Source organism: Sus scrofa, chromosome 5 (assembly GCF_054392235.1).
Source record: "Sus scrofa isolate SSC_HxYL_T2T_F1_AM1 chromosome 5, Sscrofa_HxYL_maternal_Yorkshire_Landrace_v2.0, whole genome shotgun sequence".
NCBI classification, from domain to species: Eukaryota; Metazoa; Chordata; class Mammalia; order Artiodactyla; family Suidae; genus Sus; species Sus scrofa.
In genome coordinates, this window is record NC_139387.1 from 68,868,048 (window position 1) to 68,890,977 (window position 22,930).

At 37.1% G+C, this 22,930-nt stretch overlaps 1 protein-coding gene across 1 annotated transcript; it reads left to right on the plus strand.

Moving 5' to 3' along the window:
- Positions 1-804: 804 nt before the first annotated feature.
- On the plus strand, positions 805-7,647 carry CD69 (CD69 molecule; the record flags this gene model as incomplete). Its single annotated transcript, NM_214091.2, is given in 5 exon segments — positions 805-874; positions 4,561-4,683; positions 5,740-5,942; positions 6,291-6,394; positions 7,481-7,647. Coding segments are annotated over 5 exon segments (603 nt in total). The 5' UTR covers positions 805-810.
- Between the last annotated feature and the right edge of the window lie 15,283 nt (positions 7,648-22,930).

Here is a 22,930-nt window from a genome sequence, read left to right on the forward strand (position 1 = left end):
AATGCAGTAAAATATCACAAGAAAATTAACAGGAGCTGAATGAAACAGATAATTTGAGATAAATAACTTTAGAACGTAGAAAGGAAGTGCCAGCCACAAGGTTTCTATTTCCTGTATTAAAGCAACTACTTATTAAATGACACCTTAAAAAAACACTAGTCCCCAGGGAAGAAGTGAATGACACTTCTCTGAAAGCCAGTTTATAGCTTACTATGTAAAATTCTTCCAGACCCAAGAGAGGGCCATGAAAATAGAGATTTTAATTTTTTATTCATCAATAAACCCTTCAGCCCCAAACAGCATCCAGTCTATAGCAGATGTTCAATAAATACTAGTTGTCAATGTATAATTAAAGGAATGAACAGAATTCCAGGGAAAGAGCGTTCTCCAAATTATTTCCATCTCAAAGACAGGAATCCCTAACTCACAATTCTTTACTTAGGTATTCTGTTTCCTAAACTATTTGTTGTCTACAAATTTAAGAAAGGAGATCTCAGATTCCGGGAAAACCCTGCTTGTCTTTTCAAACTGCACCTATAGTTGTGAGAAAGCACATTTTAGACAGCAGGGAAAACCCAAAGCTCACCACAACAACACATTGTAAATTGTCTGGGTCAGTGGAGCATAAATTAAAGAGAACAGGTGTAGCTGAATGATTAGGAGGGAAGAGGAAGGGGGTGGAGACAACGCAAGTGAATATAAACACTGAGATATCTCAAAGACTCAGAACTGAACAAGAGCTCCAGCAAAGACGTCCACCGTAGACTGACTTGACCTGGGATTAACCAGAGGATTGTGACGAAGATAAAGATGAGTTTAGAAGATGCTTCCACAACAGAGACCAACTCCTTGCATCCGAATAGAGGACAACCAAGTAAGCCATGTCCTTATGTGTATTTGCCTCTATTGATCTATGATATATAACAGTAGTTGGGGAAAATGAAACTTGTCTTCTGAAGAACTTGGTTACCTTCTATTTCGGTTGGGATAAAGGAGAAAATGGGGAGAAGTAAGTATTTCTTTATCTATGAGAATACAGACCACCTGAGACTTGGGAGGAAATCACAGGGTGAATTTTAGAAGCTCTTTAACCAGCAATTTCTTTGTTTTAGTTTATATCATCTCAATTTTTCAGAGTTAAATAAAAACCCCCTTTGCCCTAGACCAGGGAACTCTCCATCATTTTTGCATATCCATCTGGACATCCTTTAGGAAGCTCTGCCCCTCTGTATGGAAAATTCTGTTTTCCACGTACACAATTACATTCTTGGTTGTCTCTACCTTGTACCATTTTGTGCTCTCGGTGTGCCTTATCTTATGTTCTCATGACAGCATCTTCTGGTTGCTGGAAACACAAGTTGTTTCCAGTCTTTGAGAGAATAGATTTATAAACGTCTGACTATTTAGTGTCCAGTTCTAGTTTATTAGGAGAATGTATGAAAAAATTCTTGAAAATGCAGTCTTCTTCTACATTCTTCATTAAGACACTTCCTCCATTTCATTCTCCTATTTCATCCTTCTAATCACTGGCTTCAAATTCTTCATGAATCAATCATTTTTTTTTTCCTTTTTCTTATTTTCATACGATCATCTTTGCTATATACCTTTTCCTCCTTTCTATTTGCCTAGTCTGTCCACAGACCTTTCTATTTCCTAGTACCAGAATTTTCCCATTGTTTTATGATAATTTGCTTCTGTGAGGCTTTCTTGATTTGTTTCATCTATCTCTCTTGTCTTCTCTAATTAGTGAGGTGCCCCAAACACTAGCTTGTAGGAACTAGACTTTACTTGTAAGCAAAACTATCCAGTAACAAAGGAATGCATTATCAACAGCAGAGCTTAAACAATCTAGAGAAAGGAATTGTTTTCTGAGTATGTGTTTGTTAGAGTGGTTTGTTTTAGAAAATTATCAATTACCACTGGTAAACCCATCTTTTACTTAAGAATGCAAAATCAAGTGTGGAAAACAAGGATAAGTCACAGAAAATTTTTGGTAACCAGATTAACTGTAAATTTATGGTTCAGTTGAGCTGCCCCAAAGAAAAGAATGTAATTAAAAACAACAACAACAACAACTGCTCAATAGAGAACCCAGTTGAAAGAAGCTTACTTAGGTATTCTTAACTTTCCCCGAGATCATCCCAATTTTTTGTTGAATAATTTGTGTGGAAATATTTATGATGCTCTTGTTCTGGCTTCATTTGTTTGAACGATTATTGAGCGCCACCCTTGGATGATTCAGTACCTACCGGTGGATTTGTTTTCAATTTCTCTGTTAATGGACAGGGCTTGTAATCAGAGTGGAAGTATGCTTGCAGGGGAGTGTTTTGTCACCTAGGTGACAAATCAAACTGTGAGTAACAATAGCCCTCACTAATGGTACAAAACACAATCTGAAGGTCACCTGCACAGCTTACCCACTGGGTCAGCCAATAGATAAGCCCAACCGATAAGCCCATGGACTATGGAGTCCATGAGGTACTTGGATGCCTTGGTGTTTGCTCATGAGGCAGAGATGTTGCTACATTGAGTTTAAGCAGCATGATTGAGTCCCACATGGCGAGAAGTGAAACGAGACAGAAGTTCTGAACTTGCTGCTCTAGCTATCAAGAGCTGCTTCCGGTGACAGTGGCATGCCGGCATGCAGGTAGAAAAAAAAAAAAAAGAAAAAAGAAAAAAAGAAAGGTTTGCTTCAAGAAACTGAGAAAAACAGAACCAGACAGGAGTGAGGTAAAGTCCTCTCTTGCAAAATCTGAATGCAGATCTCTGCTGGGAAGAACAATCCTCAGAAGAAGCAAAAGATGATGTTGACACCTAGTTCATGGTAAATTTCTATGAAAGAAAGCAACATTCCCTTTGCCTAGTTTAACTTTAGAAAAATGTTTTAAGGGAAGAAAATACATGAATTTCAAGTTGTAGATAACCTACCTATATATCTTTTTAATTATGAAAGTCATCTATACTGAAAAACAGGATATTTTTTGCATATTGAGGTTATTTTGGGTAGTAAGTTTTAATATCATTCAAGTAGACATTTTACATTTAAGTTTTTGGGAACACAATAGGGAACTATATATTTCTAGTGAGGTCAAATTTAAAAAATCCTGATAGCTCATCCTAGCAAAAATCAAATCCAAACTCTTGGATCACAAATCCTCATTCTCTCCTTTCTCTGTTATTTATCTTCTAGAACAGATATCCTAACTTTGTTGCTGTTTTTGTTTGTAACTAAGAACCACCATTCACATCATACTCACATTCTAAATCCTTCCACAAAAATATTTTTTATTGATGAAATAAAACTTTTACTTTGTTTTAGCATTATACGAAGGGTAAACTAAAAAACTAATTTCCACCCGTATTTGGTCTATAATAGTTATATCTCAGGTATTATTTTAACTTCTCTTGGAAAACTCAAACATTTTACTTTTCATTGACATATTTTCATTGAGGTGTAATTTACACACAGTGTACACACAGATCGTAAGTGTACATGAGTTAATGAGTTATTACTACAACTCCAATTAACATTGGACATTTTTCATCACGCTAGAAAGTTCCCAGTCAAATTAGTCTTCCAACACATAAAAGCAACAGCTTTTCTGATTTCTATCATCATAGTTTAATTCAGCTATTCTTGAATGCCATCTAAATGAAACTATAGTATTTCATTGTATATTATCGTGGCTGGATTTTTTTCACTCAACATTTGTTTTGAGATTCAAACATGATGTTGCATGTACCAGTTGTTACATTTTTTAAATTGCCAAGTAGAATTTGCTTGTATCAATATACCATCATTTGTTTATCCATTTTCCTATTGATGGATATGTGAGTTATTTCTAGGATTTAGCAGTTAAGAATAAAGCTGCTATTAACATTATTGTATAAAGCATTTTGAAGACATATTTTTATTTCTCTTGAGAAAATAATAGGAATAGAATTTCTGGATCATAGGGTAGGTGTATATTTAACACAAAATAGTTTTTCAAAGTAATTTTTTCCATTTTACTCTCCCATTCAGTAATTTATGAAAAGTTCAATGCTTCACATCTGCACCAGATTCAATATATATCAATCTTTTTTTAAATTTGTAGTCATACTAGTGGTATACATTTTTATATCAAAATTCAACTTTTTTATTATATTACCCACATTTATACCATCTTCTTTAAACAGTAACTACAGAGAACTTAAGAGGATTATACTTAGGGTGTTCTATGTATATGTCTTCTAGTGTCATCAGGTATTTACTAAAAGTTCCTATTGTGATGAAAACAATAAAGTTATATTTTTAGTATTTTCATAGCTACTGTATATTTATTTGTGGGAGATATTTCATGATCTCATTATTATGATTGGACTGTTTCATTTCTAGCCAAAAATAAACTATCCAGATTCACTCAAAACTTGAGGGAAGTTAACTTATAAATTTCATGTAAGATGGGGAGACACCTGGCTTTTTTAATTATTATTATTTTAAATATCTCAAAAGAAAATCAAACATGCAATCTGACCTCTCTAGCCTACCTAACCTCACCAGTGACTTTCTCTCTTCAGGTAATGCCACCGGGCCTCATTTTGCAACACATCATGAAGGGTCCCTTCAAGTTCCTATCCCATGTGCTGTGGTGAATGTGGTCTTCATCACTGTTTTAATCATAGCTCTCATTGCTTTATCAGGTGGGTGGTACTTCATAAATTTATCAAAAATTCTGATTAATTTAAGATCATCTCATTTTTCACACATGACCAACTTCTGAATAAACGCCATTTATGATGCCACATTCTTTGGACAATACTTCTTTTGCATTTTCTAAGGCTTTAGAAACATGAAATGTGTCTGTGATTTATCTAGTACTGTTGGAGATACTTACATGTGAGCAGGTGCTTAAATCTGGAGTAAGAGGGGCTGATTTAAAGATATAGACATTTACCTGGAAAAATGTGGACTGCACATTCATAGTTGATGAAAACAATAAATTCTAAGCCAGAAATTAATCAGGAAGAGGCCAGTCTCTTATCTCAAAAACCACAGAATGATGGTATGAGTAATTAACAATACAGCTAGAAGCTCCCAGAGAGTCAGTTACAATACCGTATTCAAAACATGTAACTGTACGGATACATTTGTGTTCTGCACAAACATGAAATTTTACAATGTTATGAAACAAATCTTCCTGTATTCTGAATGCTTCTCTGCAAACTATTCTCTCCTCTACCTCCCACTATAGAGTTATATATACTACATCTTCAAATTCTTCCACCTCTGCATTCAGATGCAAAACCTTACTTGAAATGTATAATGTATTTTACCCTTTCTAGTCCAAAGACTATTTTCAGGATTTTTAAATTTTCCTACCACTTTCTGACCAAAGTGACACCCTCTTATTTCTTATACCTTCTACAAATGATAATTAGGCACAACAAGAGATCCAGATAAGGCGAGGAACTACCTCTTACTCTTCACAGAACTTGCCTTCCTTTTTTAATAATAACTTTAAATGGAGTATATAATCTATAAAAAGTTTGGATCATTATATTGTACCCTAAAATTAATATAATATTGTAAATCAACTGTACTTTGATAAAGTTAAAAAAAAAAAAAGAATTGACCTTCTTTCCTCTCATCCTTTACTCTGTCACCTAGCACAGCACAGCATCCCCCGAACTGGTTTTGTACACTGTGGGTACTTGGTTTCTGATGTTACTAAAAACAAACTGTTTTTCTGTTCACAGTGGGCCAGTACAACTGTCCAGGCCAATATGTGCCCTCAGTGCCATCCAACATGCATGTTTCTTCATGCCCAGATGATTGGATAGGATACCAGACGAAATGCTATTTTATTTCCAAGAAAACAAAGAACTGGACCTTGGCCCAAAGCTTCTGCTCCAAACACCACGGTGCTACCCTTGCTCTCCTAGAGTCTAAAGAGGACATGGTAAGATAGTATTCAAAAACAATGCCAGAAGCTATTGCTGTTCTGTTTTATATCATTAATTTGTGGTTTCCTTCTAAGCGAAGACATTGTATGTTTCCCACGAAGGAAAATTTGTCACAGAAAAGTCACAGAATCAATTTGAGGTCAAAATGAAACTTTTTAGCCTTTGAATGTGATTTGGTTGTTTATCTTCAGAGGCCAGAAATCCAAATGAGCCAAACCTACATAACATTGAGAACTGGTCAGCTTAGCTTTCATGGCTCAAGTTGCAGATTTGAGAAACAGGATTTACTGCATACTTCTCAGGAGAGGTGCTTTAACATGCACTTCCTTTGTGCTTTCTTCAAGGTCTTTTTAAAACAACATGTGGGGAGAGCTGAACACTGGATTGGGCTGAAAAATGAAGATGGCCAGACTTGGAAATGGTCAAATGGCAAAGAATTTAACAACTGGTGAGTTTCAAGATCTCTCTCTATCCTCCCCTAGGCTGGCAGCTGGGCTGCAGGGGGAGGAACCACTTTCCTTTTTTCCTTTCAAAGCTCTCTTCTATATGAAGGTGTGCTCTTTATAAGCAAAGCTTTAACAATCTCTTTTGTATATTATCTCTATGGAATTATTTAAAGAAGGGCTTCAATATTATCTTTTTTTCTTTCTATCTGCTTGGAATTCATACACTAAATGCTTCTAGTAATTTGATCCCAGTAAATTCTAGCGTGAGTAATAAGATTCAGTTAGAAATATATTCTGAGAATGATTACAAGGTGAAAAAAATCCAACATTTCCAATCTCATCTTTATATCTTATTGTTAGTTTAGTTTTTGGAAAATAATTCCCTCTTTCACTTTCCCTATTCTTATCTCCACAGAGATAAAGAACAATAGTTTCAGTATTTAATTAGAAGCTCTATGGATCTGAGAGAAAACTTGCCCCAGCATTAAAGATGCTCACTTTATTTCCAATACCTGTAATTAAACTACATTTGAAAGTGTGAAAGACATTGTATAAGTTTCGTGTTAATCCTTGCCGTCTGCAGATTCAGACGTGTTTAAATTTCTAGCTGTTTAAATAGTTTTATAATAATTAGAGATATGGGGAATTAGTTTAAATCCCTAGAAAAGGAATTCTTACTATGTGTCCTATGGTATCACACCCACAAATGAGCATCAGGGGCCATTAACTCCCTGAAATTATCTGCACTAGCAGCATGATTGTTGAATGTGTATACTCTCTGGGAATGGTTTCTTGAAGGGTTTGTGAACGCAAAAATGAACAAGAGTTACCCCTCTGGTGATATGCCAGCCAAATGAATACAACTCTTTTCTCTTCAATCTACATACTATTTTTTTCAATCCTTGTCTACAGTCTCTACAAATTAGTTGATGACCTGTGATCTATGACTATGATCATTTGACTGGCACACTTGCCTCTAAGGGCGGGGGGGAAGCAGAGGCCACCACCACCAGCACAAAGTTGATTCTTAGGTAACTGAAAAGAAATGATGAACTGAAAATAATTCTAGTTTCTTTATTGTTTGACAGGTTCAAACTTACAGGATCCAAGAACTGTCCATTTCTGAATAGCACCGAGGTCGGCAGCATGGAATGTGAAAAGAATTTACACTGGATATGTAGTAAATCCTCCATATAAAGAGGACTCCTATCTGTTTATAGACGATTCTATCGTGGAACTCAAAGAAATGTGTGTGGCAAGTGCTGCTCTGTGGTCAGAAGTTTTCCATAAAGACTTTGTGGAAAAAAACAAACAAACAACTTTGTATTATTTTGGAAACTTTCTTCCAAATAAGACTGTGGAAAAAAGGGGGAAAAATTCCAGGAATATCTACATTATGGAATCCTCCTGCCATGAGCTGAAAAAGTCACAGGTTGACTGATAATTTTGTCCAAGAATGAGAAGAACGACTTCAAGCTTACGAATGCACTTTATATTTTTTAAATTCAGAAATAATAAAATAACTAGGTTAAGAGTTATTATTTATTGTTGAATGACTACGAACAATGAGTGTCCCTCATGCAGCTGCACGATATGAAGGAGTTAAATGATGATGGTATGAAAAACTGAATGTAGACAAAGGATATTTTAACCAGGAACACAGATATTTAGTCTAGATGCCTTTTCTTTAACTCAGAGAACATTTGTAAGGAGGCAAATGCTTACGAAACGAAGCTTTGTAATATTTCTCTCTTTTTAAAGAAGTGTCTCAAGTTACTTTGTCACTTCCTCCCCCAAAGAATGGGATGATCCTGTATGTATGTTGTTTATTTTTTTACTTCTTCATTGTAGACTTGTCTTTTTTGATGGTACATGGTTCACTGCCTTATAAACAGTGTTTTATAGAGATAAAAACAAAAAGCAAAGAATAGGAAGAAAATTTGTAAAACAGATAAAAGTGTTGGAAAATGTGCAATATGAGATGTGGCAAATCTGTAACAGGAAAAAGTCTGTATTGTTCAAATCTAGAAAAATTCTAGTTCTATCCAATTATAAATTAGTGCCTTTCCCGATCAATTCTATCATGTGCAATACTTCATGTAAAGTATTTTCTAAGTGCAATAAAGTGTTTTTGTTTGTCTTTGTACTCAGTGCAATTATAAGCTGCTTTTATGTATGTTAAAATAAAACAAACAACAAAATTGTTTCTAAGAAGTGTTCATTCCTTCAACATACACTAAAAATTATATCTCATACTAGAAAGCAGGAAACAGAATATTGCAATTTTTTTGAAGACATATCTATAGTACAACCTTAACTTATGGTTTATAATTTTTAAGTTGTTTTTATGTGTGTCTCAAAGGGCTGTGTCCACTTTTCTGTATATAGCAGACATTCAGTATATATTCTAATTGAATTGAAAGAAATTTATGTCATTTAAAGTTTTTGAATCTATGATTTTCTTCCTTTTTTTATTGTTTATCATGCTGACAAGATACATAGAAATTAGGAAAGACCTAAAGTCACACAGCAGGGATTTTTTTATAAGCTCATCCTCTCTCCAAAAACAGAATAATTGGTCCTCATAGCTGATGCTCTGAAAGCATCTTGTTCAGTTCTGAAATGCTATACATATTGTAGCTATTTCCAGAAAATAATTCATTAAATAGAAATAAGGCACTATATAATCTTCATAAGCTATTTCAATCATGGAAAATAATATTACCTTCAAAGTTGTTTTATGAATGTCTTTCATAGTATTATCTTTTTCCAAAAGATGAAACTATAGGCCGTAGGTGGTACCTTTAAACTGTTGTCACTGGTATGGCTTACTGAAAAGAAATCTGGGTTCCGGACACTGCTTAGTGAAAAACAATATAGAAATTTCTTAATCTCAGGGCCCTTCAGGTTCCATAGCCTCCCAACTCTAATAACCCGTCCTTAAAAAACAGCAAACCGCTCCTCAGTCTTGTTAGAAAACAGCAGCTTGGATCCATGCCCTGAGAAATGTGCAAGCAGAAAGTGCAGCTGTTAAGAGCTCAAGTGAAGAAGAAATACTGTCCCAGTTTCATCTCTGCCACTCACTGGCTTTCCAGGTATTTTAGTTGGCACTGGGTATAAATTCAGTCAAAATTAGCTAGAAATTAAGTTAGCTAATTCAAGAAAATGGACTGAGACCAGTACTTGGCTCGAAGTGAACTGCAAGGATGTACTACATTTTAGTGATAATTATAAGTGGAAACATCATGTCATCAAACTCCCAGTATTGGCATAAAGCAGCATCACTACCTAGCATGTCTATTTCTATACAGCATTTTTTTTGGACAGACTTGTTAAAAAATTTATTTAAGGAGTGAATATTAGTCAACAACCGCTATAGTGGACAGTAGAGTTAAAATACTAAGGAAGTGTAGCATGACAACTAGCCTGGTGGAATTTATGGCCTGTTTATAAAATTAACACTAAGGTAAACATTTATATTATAGTGGCAATGAAGCCCTAGATCAGGGAATATGTAGGGTGCTATGAAAGTGTATTACAGATATCCTAATTTATTTGGCTTTGTAGTCAAATTGTTTGCTTTCAGTGATCTGTATTTTATTTGGCTGTGCCAACATAATTTCCTCTGGAAATGGGAATAATAGTTTACCTGCTTATCTCAGATAACTATAGGGATTCAATAAATTTAAGAGTATTTTTTAAAAAAGATAAAATGCCATTGAAATGTTAGATCCTATAGTCAGTATTTAAATTGATTCAAAGCTTTTATAATACTAATATAACAATTTTTTTTCCAAGTTTATTCTCAATTTTCACAATTTTGACTAGATTTTCACACCTGAAAATCTATCATAACTGAGATTAAAATTCTAATAACCTTTCTAGAGAAAATATTAGAAAATAAATGACTAGAAAGGCTCTTGGTGATTATATAAACTGATTAAGTTCAACCTTTGGAAAACAGTTGAAAACTTACCAAAAAACCTTAAAAAACAGATTTCTCATCCTGGCTCAGCAGGAACGAATCTGACTAGTATCCATGAGGACACAGGTTTGATTCCTGGCCTTGCTCGGTGGGTTAAGGATCTGGCATTGCTGTGAGCTGTGGTATAGGTCACAGACACAGCTTGGGTCCCCAGTTGCTGTGGCTGTGGCACAGGCCAGCGGCTGCAGCTCCAATTTGACCCCTAGCCTGGGAACCTCTGTATGCCTCAGGTGTGACCCTAAAAAGACAAAAAACAAACAAACAAACCAATAAACCTTAAAAAGATTCTTATCTTTCCTTTGAGCTAAGCGTTTTTTTTTTTTTTGTTTTTTTTTTTTTTTTTTTTTTTTTTTGAGGAGGGGGAGCTTTAGAGAAATGATCTTGGATGTTCAAGACATAACCATAAATTTTTTTTTTTTTTTTTTTTTTTTTTTTTTTGCTATTTCTTGGGCCGCTCCCACGGCACATGGAGGTTCCCAGGCTAGGGGTCAAATCGGAGCTGTAGCCGCCAGCCTAAGCCAGAGCCACAGCAACACAGGATCCGAGCCGCATCTGCAACCTACACCACAGCTCACAGCAACGCTGGATCGTTAACCCACTGAGCAAGGGCAGGGACCGAACCCGCAACCTCATGGTTCCTAGTCGGATTCGTTAACCACTGCGCCACTAACCATAAAAATATTTATCAAAGGCCTAATTTTAGTCACGATAAATCAGAAGTCACTAAATAGTCCAAAACAAGAACAAAGTTAAATAAATATGACTTTACTACATGATGAAATAATGTACTAACATTGAAAAATAATGTCAGGGAATTCCCACTGTGACACAGTCGGTTCAGGATCCATCATTGCTGCAGCTGTGGTGTAGGTCACAACTGCAGCTCAGATTTAGTCCCTGGATGGGGAACTTCCATACGCCGCAGCAGGTGTGGCTAAAAAAGAAATAATCGTGAGGAGGAATGTTTGTGTATATGAGAAACCACACAAAACGTTAGTGCTAAACCAGCTAAAATAAGAAATCCAATAAGATTGTACCCTGTTAGATATTTAAATGATCCATGTTTCTATGTGCTGAAAGAGAGACAAACACAAAGGTAAGCACAATGGTTTTTCCTGCAAGGTAAGCATACGGATCGTATTGATTTTCCTCTCTATGTTTCTCTACAGTTTCAAAACATTCTATAATGAATAGTTATTTTACTTTTAATTAAAAAAAACCTTCTATTTTAAATAAGCCTAAGTATAGTATCATTAAGGAAGTAATTTCATTATTTAGAGGATAATTCTACTTTCTGGTGACCAATTGAAACGGAGTCCCCCTCCAACTGAGTTCCCTTGCTGAGTTAATGCTTCATCTCTCCATCCAAAACTTTCTGCCCATTCTTGTCCTGCCCCTGTTGCCTTCAGGATTAAGGACAATCAAAGAAAAGGGGGATTGAAACCAAGAAGAATCCTGGGGGGACCCTCCCAGGTGCAAAATTCTTTCTGTGTCCCCTGTTTCTTTCTTTCTTTTCTTTACTTTTTAGGTCTGTAGGCATGGCATAAGGAGATTCCCAGGCTAGGCGTCCAGCGGGAGCTGCAGCTGCTGACCTACACCACAGCCCACAGGATCCGAGCTGCATCTGCAACCTACACCAGAGCTCACAGCAACCCCAGATCCTTAACCCACTGAGCGAGGCCAGGGATCAAACCCACATCCTTATCAGATTCGTTTTCGCTGAGCCACAACGGGTTCCCCATTTCTTCTGTGCTGAAAAAGGACTTTAGTCTCTGAGGCCTTTCCCCAGTTCCAGTGAACAAGTTCTAGTTAACGATCAGGACAAAACAGTCACAGGATACCTAGTTCCTCCTGCAGGGATACAGATAATCTGATGCATGTCTTCGAGTTGTTCTGCAGAAACCAAAACCCACACCCACGTGGAGGGTGATGACTATATGTTGACCACAAGCCTGCAGAGCCCAGTCTGGCTGGAACCAGAATGTTGAGATTCTGGAAACATCACCCTGTTACTTCCCCCACCAACCAATCAGAATAAGATCCACAAACTGTTTGTGCATTCTATAACACTCTTTTCTAATGCTAACTTCAAAAACGCTTACCTGAAAGCATCAGAGTTTGGGTTTTTTGAGCATGAACTTACCTGTTCTTTTTGCTTGGCACCCTGCAAATAAACCTTTAATTTGCAGCAAACAGCCACTATCAACATTTGGCTTTCTTTGCAGGGGCACAGGAGTCCATGCTCTGTAGCGCAATTACAAGTATTAAATATAAGTTTGGGAGTTCCCGTCGTGGCACAGTGGTTAACGAATCCGACTAGGAACCATGAGGCTGTGGGTTCGATCCCTGACCTTGCTCAGTGGGTTAACGATCCGGCGTTGCCGTGAGCTGTAGTGTAGGTCGCAGACGCGGCTCGGATCCTGTGTTGCTGTGGCTCTGGCGTAGGCTGGTGGCTACAGCTCCGATTCGACCCCTAGCCTGGGAACCTCCATATGCCGCAGGAGCGGCCCAAGAAATGGCAAAACGACAATATATATATTATATATATATATATAAGTTTGTTTAAAGAATCTCCCTTAGACGGTCTTCTTTCCCAAACACTGTGTGGGCATCCACAAGCTGCAGTGTCATCTAGTGGCTGGTTAGAGTCACTGCAGTTTTGTTTTGGTTTGGTTTGTGTTGTTTCTTGGTCCAGAGGAGGTATTCAGCCTGAGAACAGTTACGGGTGTTTTTTTAAAAAACAGTTCAAAGTTTATAGGTTATATAAAGTTTCAGGGTTTCACTATAGAGATCTTGCACTTGGTTTCTGCCGCACAGTGCAGAGCATGGAGATGATTTACATCCCAGATGATAACACCTGACATGTATTTTTGTTTCATTTTGGGGTTTTTCCCAGCTTTACTGTGGTATAATTAGCATATAAAAAAATCCACCTAATTAATGTATACAGTTTGGGTGAGTTTGATCACACATATTCTCTCGTGTTACCACCACCACAATCGGGGAATAAACATACTCGTCATGTCCAGAATTTTCCTTGTGTTTTTTGGGGATTTTTTTGTTTGTGTTGTGTTTCAAGAATGCAACATGAAATCTAACCTCGATGAATTCAGTAAAGCTGCAAGATTCAAAATCAACATACAAAAATCAGTTGCATTTCAGATACCAGCGGCAAACTCTCCGAAAGGGAAACTTGAAAACAAGCCTATTTACCTTAGTACCAAAAAGAATAAACCATCCCATTTACAATAGTATCAAAAAGAATAAAATGAGAGTTCCCATTGTGGCTCAGCAGTAATGAACCTGACTAAGAACCATAAGGATGTGGCTTCGATCCCTGGCCTTGCTCAGAGGGTTAAGGATCCAGCATTGCCATGAGAGGTGGTGTAGGTTACAGATGAGGCTCGGATCACGCATTGCTGTGGCTGTGGTGTTGGCTGGTAGCTGCGGTTCCAATTCAACTCCTAGCCTGGGAAGCTCCATATGCCACAAGTGCAAGCCTAAAGAAAAAATGTTTAGTGTGTGTATATATGTATATATGTGTGTGTGTGTGTGTATGCATACATAATTACAACCAGCATACAGAGAAGTGCACATTATAAATGTACACTCATTTTCACAAAGCAAACATCTATGAAACCTCTACCCAAATCGACATGAAATGTTGCTAGCACCAAAGACAGCCACCTGTCCTTTCTCAGTCTCTATCTCACTCATCTCGCCCAGAAACACAGAAATTATCCATTTTCTTATTTTCTAAAATTAAGGTTTGAGATTTGTTCTTGAGCCCTCTGTGGGTAGAATCCTGTGGTATGTTTTCCTCTGGGCATAATTTCCTTCAACATAGTTATCCAGTTTGAATTCATGATCAACATTATGTGGATGAGTTCTATTGGTGCTGTTATGTGTGGCTATATTTAATTACTTTTCATTACTGTGTAGTATTTCATTGTTCTAATAGAAAATATTGATAGATATTTGGTTTGTTTTGCTGTTTTCAAATAAGGCTGCTATTGGTATTCTGGTACTTTTTCTTTAGGTATATGTATGTACTAACTTCTGTTGACTATTTATCTGCATCATGTAATGCAGACATGGTGAATTGAAACAATTTTTATAATTTATTTACATATATTTTTTTCTACTGTACAGCATGGTGATCCAGTTACACATACATGTATACATTCTTTTTTCTCACATTATGTGTTCCATCGTAAGTGACTAGACAGAGTTCCCAGTGCTACACAGCAAGATCCCATTGCTGATCCAACCTGAAGGCAATGAAACAGATAATTCTTAATAGATTTCAAAAGTGGTTTTAACCATTTATTTTCCCATCCATAGTATATCATTTCCCATAGTTCTATATACCTTGCCAAAATGTGATAGTAGAGTCTTTTAATTTTTAGCTATTTTAGTGTATGGATTGAGGCATCTAATTGTGGTTTGAAGCACTTGCATTTTCATTATTACTACTGAGATTGAACATTTCTCATAGGTTTACTATTCATTTGGCTATTATATTTTGTGTTATGTCACTTTAATCCATTGAATTTTTTTTTAAAGGCCACATCTGCGGGATATGGAAGTTCCCAGGCTACGGGTAGAAACAGAGCTACAGCTGCCGGTCTATGCCGCAGCCACAGCAATGTGGGATCTGAGCCAAGTCTGCGACCTACACCACAGCTTATGGCAGCACTGGATCCTTAACCCACTGAACAAGGCCAGGGATTGAACCCACATCCTCATGGATACTAGTCAGATTCATTTCCACTGAGCCACAATAGGAACTCCTGAATATTTTTCTTTCACTTTTATGTTATTATTCACTTATAGGATTTTTTTAGGTAGATAGATAGAGATGATAGATGGACAGATACATAGAGATAAATAGATCCCTTTATCAATTACATGTGTTACAGTATCTTCCCCTTTCCTGCTCTGTGACTTGCTTTGTCACTCTATTAATAGTTTCTTTTGAAAAATACAAGTCTCTGATCTTAACGTAATATGGAATATCCATTTTTCTTGATTTTTGTGCTTTTACTTTTTTAAGGAGATATTTTCCTACCCTGAGATTGTGTTTTCCTGTTATCTTCTAGAAGCCTTATTGTTTTGTGATTAATTTGCATTTGTACGTATAACTCATCTGCAATTACCTTTTGTGTGTATGGTTTAAGGTATGAGCCAAATTCTCTTTCTCGAATGAATATCCAATTGTGCCATTATAACTGACAAATTTTACTTTCTCCAGTGCTGTACAGAGCCACTTCAGTCATAAACCCAGTTTTCGTTTGTGTATAGTTATTTTCCAGTCTGTCTATTCTGTTTCATTGATATGTATGTTTATTCTGCCACACTATGTTTTCTTCATTACCAACACTTTATAACAAGCCTTGATATTTAGTGGAGCGACTTTTCCCACTTTGTTGTTCTTTATGGGTATCTTGATTACTATTATTATTTTTTGGCCATGCCCATGGCATGCAGAAGCTCCCAAGCTAGGGATCAAACCCAAGCCACAACAGTGACAGTGCTGAATTCATAACCAGTACCACCAGGGAACTCCTTGATTATTCTTAATTTTTAATTTTTCCATATAAATTTTAACTTTTTACATTTTTCAAAACAGACTTACTGAGTTCTTAAGTGAGATTCAATGAATTGATTGACCAACTTGGCAAAAATTAGTATTGTAAGTCTTTTACTCTATGCCATAATTTAATTCTCCACCTATTTCAGTCTTCTTTAATTTCTATCTTTAATTTCTTTCTATACTTGTGCAAAATGCATGTACATCTCTTTGCATTTATTCCTAGATATATTATATGCGTGATGCTATTGCAAATGGTGTCTGCAGCAGAATGGAAGGTGTCACCTCAAAATAGTCTTCTTTGACTTAAGGATTATTTTAGGCTGATTATTGTTTGAAAAGTAACACTCACAGGTGAAGCTCTGAAAACTGAGTAGATGTCACATTTTTGTAAGAGACATTTACATTTAAAAGGGAAATCTTCATTTGGAAGGGTGTCTCCCTCTCTGTATAGGAAGACAAGGACAAGTCCAAATCTCTAGAGACTTTTAACAGCGGTGCAGACAACTTAAATCTGTGTCATAACTTTACCCTTGTTTCCTATGCTTTTCGTGGTAACCTCTGTCTACTTAAAAAAAAAGTACAACCTAAAAGTTGAGAGTTAAGTTTTATTTGTGGCAAAATTAGGACTTAACCCTAGGAGACAGCATCTCAGGTAGCCCTGAGAAAACCACTCCAAGGAGGTGAGGCGGGAGCTAGGATATACAGGCTAAAGATGAAGGGAGAGGTGAATGCAGCCATAAACATGTTTTCCAAAAGGTTGCTTCTGCTCTCAGGAAGGTAACTGTTAGTCACAAAGAGCAGACATCACCATGAAGGATTTTCGTGGTTTTCTAGTTACAATGAGACCCAAGAAGTGGGCTCGTAAAATCGTCTCCTAAAATAACTAACTATCTGATGATCTGTTCTTCCAGTTTTCCCAGTGCACAGAGTGCCTCTTTTCTGGTCTCCACCCTGAGCTCCCTCAGGGGGTGTGGCGGGTTGGTGACTGCAGTGGCTCATGATTTAACTCATGCAGAGGCTGCAGGCAAGTGCCAAACTCCAGTTCACACCTCCATAACTGACCTCCCCATTCTCTCCCCTGCATCTTCTTTTGTCTTCACCTGGAGATGTTATTTAAGGCTGCTGCTTGGGCCATTTTGAAGAGTGACTCAGTTTTCCTGGGTCTCTCCCACATATGCAGGAGGTCTGCATGTAATTAAACTTCTGTATGTTTTTCTCCTTTTATTACAGGAAGTGTCTCAGTCAAGAACCTAGAAGAGTAGAGGGGAAATTAATTTTTCCTCCTCCACATCGGCAAAAGAGCCCCTCCTCCAGTATTCCCATCTTTGGAAAATATGAATATGTTACATTACACAGAAAAAAAAATTTAGAAGCAATTAATGTTACAAACTTTCAGATAAAGAGATTATCTTGAATTGTCCAGGGGGTCTCAAACTAATTACAGGCATAACTCATTTTATTGTGTTTCGTTTTTTCACAAACTGAAGATCTGTGGCAATCCTGCATCAAGTAAGCTTTTTGATGCCATTGTTTGAACAACATTTTCTCCCTTCCTATCTCTGTGTCACTTTTTGGTAATTCTCATATATCACTATATATGTTATGGTGTTCTGGGATCAGTGATCTTTGGTGTTACCACTGCAGAAAGCTTATGATGTACTGATGGCTCAGACGATGGTTAGCATTTTTGAGCAATGCAGTATTTTTTCATTAAGGCATTTACATGTTTTTAGTCATAATGCGACAGTTCACTTAGTAGACTACAGCGTAAGGAAACATACCTTTTAAATGCACTTGGAAACCAAAAAAATTTTGTCACCCACTTCATTATGACATTCCCTTCCTTGTGGTGGAACTGAACCTGCAACGTCTCTGAGGTCTGCCTGTATATGAGCCTTTCAAAGCAAAGAAATTTATCTGCCTAGAGATAGAGAGAGCTGGCGGAAAGAGAAGTCACAGAGAGATGAGAAGCATTTTTGCTAGCTTGAAGATGGAGCAGGCGGCATGATAAAGAATGCTGTTAGCCTTGAGAAGATGAGAGAGGCTGACAATCAGCAAGCAAGTGAGGACAAAAACATTTCAGCCAAAGAAACTGGCATTTCCAACAACTTTTCCAAGGTCCTCCAGGAGGAAGGGAAGTGCTGTTGACACTTTGATTTTGGACTCAGACCCTCAGCAGAGATCCAGCTGCGTCACACTGAGACTGACACTGGACTTCTGAATCATAGAAGCTGCAAGATAATAAGTAGATGTTGTTTTAAGAGTTGACTTTGTAGTAATTTGTTATGGCACCTTTTATATTGACTTTCTGTCCAGGTAGCTTCTCAACTCACTTCTTGATGCTAAGACTGTATCAATAGATTCCTTCAGAATTTCCAAAAGAATTGTTATCTGCAGCTGATAAGGGCTATGTTTCTTCCTTTCAAATCTTTATAACTTTAAAAAATGTATTGTATGTCTTAAGGTTGCCAATAATGACATTAAATAGACATGATGATAGTGAATATTTTGTCTTGTTCTGAATCTCAACACTTTAAAAACTAACACTATAGTATTTTAAAACATTTAAAAACTATTACTATAGTTTTCTTTGGTTGTTTGCTCATTTTCTGGTGATGGTGGGGATACATATTATCAGATTAAGAAAATTTCTTCTATTTATTCTGAGAACTTCATTTTAATTGTTATAGTTTTTAGTTTTAGATTTTCCACTTTCAACTTTTTTTATAATCTCCAAGTTTCAGCCTAAATTCTAATATACGTATTTCTTCCCTTGAGCTCATTTTAAATATGCTATTATTTCAAAATATCTACATTTTAAAAATATAAAATACATATATTTAAGAAATAATCCTATATATAAATCTAATTTTCTTTTAATTATATTTGAGCATCCTTATGTCAGTCTGTGTCTGACATTGTACTTTCTGGAGCCCTAGGAAGCATTCCCCTGCTGTCTATTATTTCTATTTGTTATTTTTCATGTCGTCTTATTTACGCAAATATTCCTTTTTTTTTTTTTTTTTTTTTGGATCATCATTGTTGAGTGCGAGATTTTGTCTGTGAAACACCATAGTAATTGTCTGAGAACTGGATCGTGTTATATCCTTTGACCAAGTTGGACTTAACGTCCCTCTCAGTGTAACTATACCTCAGACAGGTTTCTTCCTCATTTCCTGCCCTCCCTTTTCCTAGAGTATTTATTTGAAGAAAATTGTAACTGAAAATTCTCTCTCTGTCCCTTTAAGATAGAAATCTTCTCCCGACCTCCTGCCAGTTTGACAGCCCATAAAGGTCTTTTTCAAGGACTTGGGAATTATCCCTTTGAAATGGAGAGAACACTTTTACCTCCCAGTCTCTGTGGACCATAGGGACCTAATTTAGAAGCAAAATATCGATGGACAAATTAGCACCAATTAGAAAATACAAATGGCCCAAGCACACTGACCAGCCTCCCTAACATTGTCCAGCACTTTCTGACCCTGGCACTTAGAATCCTCTTGCCTCTTGTTTCAATAGAATTGAGTTCAATCTCCCTTATCCATTGCAACAGTCTTAATTAAAGGCTTCCCTTCCTGTTTAACTTGTTCAGTATAATTTTTCTTGGACATCTTGTAGAAGTTAAAATTGCTTCTAGTAAATCATCACAGTCACTAACGATCTGGGATCAATTCCTTTAACTCTAGCCACTGAATGGATTTGAGGTTGAGCTTCCTCAAAGACCAGTTTTCTCTCAAATCAGCCTTACCCCTAGGGCAGTGGTTTTCAAACTGGGAGGATTTTGTCCCTCAAAGAATGTATAGCAAAGTCTAGAGATATCTTTGGTTGTTCAACATGGTGGGGAGTAAAGATGAGGGGAACTTGCTGCTGGATCCAGAAGGTAAAAGAAAGGAATCTTCCCCCCCCCCCGCGCGCCCCCCGCCGCCTGCCTGCTTTTTAGGGCTGCCCTTGTGGCATGTGGAGTTTCCCAGGCTAGGGGTTGAATCGGAGCTGCAGCCACTGACCTACACCACAGCCACAGCAATGTCAGATTCAAGTTGCATCTGCAACCTACGCCACAACTCACTGCAACACCAGATCCTTAATCCACTGAATGAGGCCAGGGATTGAACCTGTGTCCTCATGGATACTATGGGAACTTCCAAAGGATGCTTCTGAACGACATATAGCACGCAGGACAACCTCCAACAATGAAGAATAATCTGACTCAAAATGCCAGTAGAGCCTCAGGTGGAAAATTTTGTCTTTGGGTGTAGATTTTGGTGAACCAACCCAACCAAATATTCTGATTTTTCAGTCCCCCTCCCCCTACTTGAAGACCAGAGCTAAACCCAAATCTAAGATAGCAAATCCCCGTTCAGCAGCTCAACTTCTTCATCTGTCTTTGAAAGTCTTCTATAAGAAAAGGAGCTCTTCAGAGTTCCTGTCAGGGCACAGCGGAAACAAATCCGACCAGAAACCATGAGGCTGTGGGTTCGGTCTTTGGCCTTGCTCAGTGGGTTAAGGATCCGAATTGCTGTGAACTGTGGTGTAGGTCGCAGATGCGGCTCAGATCTGGTGTTGCTGTGGCTCTGGCATAGGCTGGCCGCTGTAGCTCCTATTAGACCCCTAGCCTGGGAACCTCCATATGCTGCGTGTGCAGCCCTAGAAAGTCAAAAAGACAAAAATAATAAAATAAGAAAAGAAGCTCTTCTTCCTGGATTTCAGATTTCTCTTAGAGTTGCATTATGTTATTCTTCACTAATTCATTATCCCCAAACAAATGCTTATCTTTAATATAGTTATATATTGTTATGTAACTTTAATAGTTTAAAATATTTTACCTGCTTGGCAGGTATTTCTTAGTGGAGAGAGGGTTGTTATGACCTAGTAAATGATTATCCATGCTTTTAATGAATAGCCAAATAAAAGTCCTTGAGGTTTCACGCTGCCTTTAAGAAATCGCTTCTGAATAATTCTCAGAATTTTGGGGAACTTCTTAAAGCTTTGTGTAGTGCTTGATATCTCTCCCTTAACTGTTGCTCCGGGCTTTTCTATTAGTCACATGTTGCTGAGTTACACTTGATTGCACGTGGTGCAGTCTTCAACCCACACTACTTTGCTGACTTTGAGGACATTTGTTCCCCATATTACCCAAAGCATCAAAAGCATGAAAGTAACAAAAAGTTCACATTGAATGATTCTATTATTCTAATAAACATAACTAAATACAGCAATAATTATAATCAGCATTGTTTCTTCTATATTTCAGAAACTTAATAGTTTACTTTTGATCAATTTACTTAATCCTCAAAACAACCCTAGCATTTAGGTTTTATGGAGATCTGACAAGGAAACCAACTCTTCACAGAATTAAGGACTTTGCCCAAAGAATTTGTATGGAAGATCCAGGTTTTGTACCTAGGCAATCTGACACTTTGGGAAAACATGGCTTGTTTTGGCACATAAAAATATAGACTATTTAAAATCCAGTATCAGTTTCATGGCTGTTCAAGTTTAGGGCAACCCCAATCACACAGCACCCCCTACTGATAGGACATTTTCTTTTCCTCCTACTTCTGCCCTGTTGCTAAACCTTGCCTACTCATCTTCCCATGAGACACTTTTTATTAACAATTTTTATTTTTCCATTATAGCTGGTTTACAGTGTTCTTTCAATTTTCTACTGTACAGCAAAGAAGTGACCCAGCCATGCACACACAAATATATATATATATATATATATATATATATATATATATATATTCACATTATCCTCCATCATGCTCCATCACAAGTGACTAGATATAGTTCCCAGTGCTATACAGCAGGATCTCATTGCTTATCCATTCCAAATGCAGTATCTTGCATCTATTAACCCCAGACCCCCATTCCATCCCATTCTCTCCCCTTCCCCTTTGGCAACCAAATGTCTGTTCTCCAAGTCCATGAGTTTCTTTTCTGTGTGAAAGTTCATTTGTGCCATATATTAGATTCCAGATATAAATTATATCATATGGTATTGTCTTTCTCTTTCTGACTTAATTCACTTAGTATGAGAGTTTCTAGTTCCATCCATGTTGCTGAAAATGGCATTATTTTCTATTTTTGTGGCTAAGTAGTATTACATTGTGTATACACACCACATCTTCTTAATCCAATCATCTGTCATGGACATTTGGGTTGTTTCCATGTCTTGGCTATTGTGAATAGTGCTGCAATGAACATGCAGGTGCATGTGTCTTTCTTAATTTGTCTGGATATATGCCCAAGAGTGGGATTGCTGGCTCATATGGTAGTTCTATATTTAGTTTTCTAAGGTACCTCCATACTGTTTCCCATAGTGGTTGTACCAATTTACATTCCCATCAACAGTGTAGGGGGGTTCCCTTTTCTCCACTTCCTCTCCAGCATTTGTTATTTGTTGACTTGTTAATGATGACCATTCTGACCTGTGATGTTGAGCATTTTTTTCATGTGCTTGTTGGCCATCTGTATATCTTCTTTGGAGAAATGTCTATTCAGGTTTTTGCCCATTTTTCAAATGGGTGGTTGGGTTTTTTGCTGTTGAGTTGTATATGTTGTTTGTATATGGTAGAGATATAAAGCCCTTGTCAGTTGCATTGTTTGAAACTATTTCCTCCCATTCTGTAGGTTGTCTTTTCACTTATGGTTTCCTTCACTGTGCAAAAGCTTGTCAGTTGGATTAGGTCTCATTGGTTTATTTTTACTTTTATTTCTGTTGCCTTGGGAAAATGACCTGAGAAAACATTTTTATTTTTTATTTATTTATTTATTTATTTATTTTTGTCTTTTTGCCATTTCTTGGGCCTCTCCCGCGGCATATGGAGGTTCCAAAGGCCAGGGGTCTAATTGGAGCTGTAGCCGCTGGCCTACGCCAGAGCCACAGCAACGTGGTATCCAAGCCACGTCTGCAACCTACACCACAGCTCACAGCAACGCAGGATCCTTAAACCA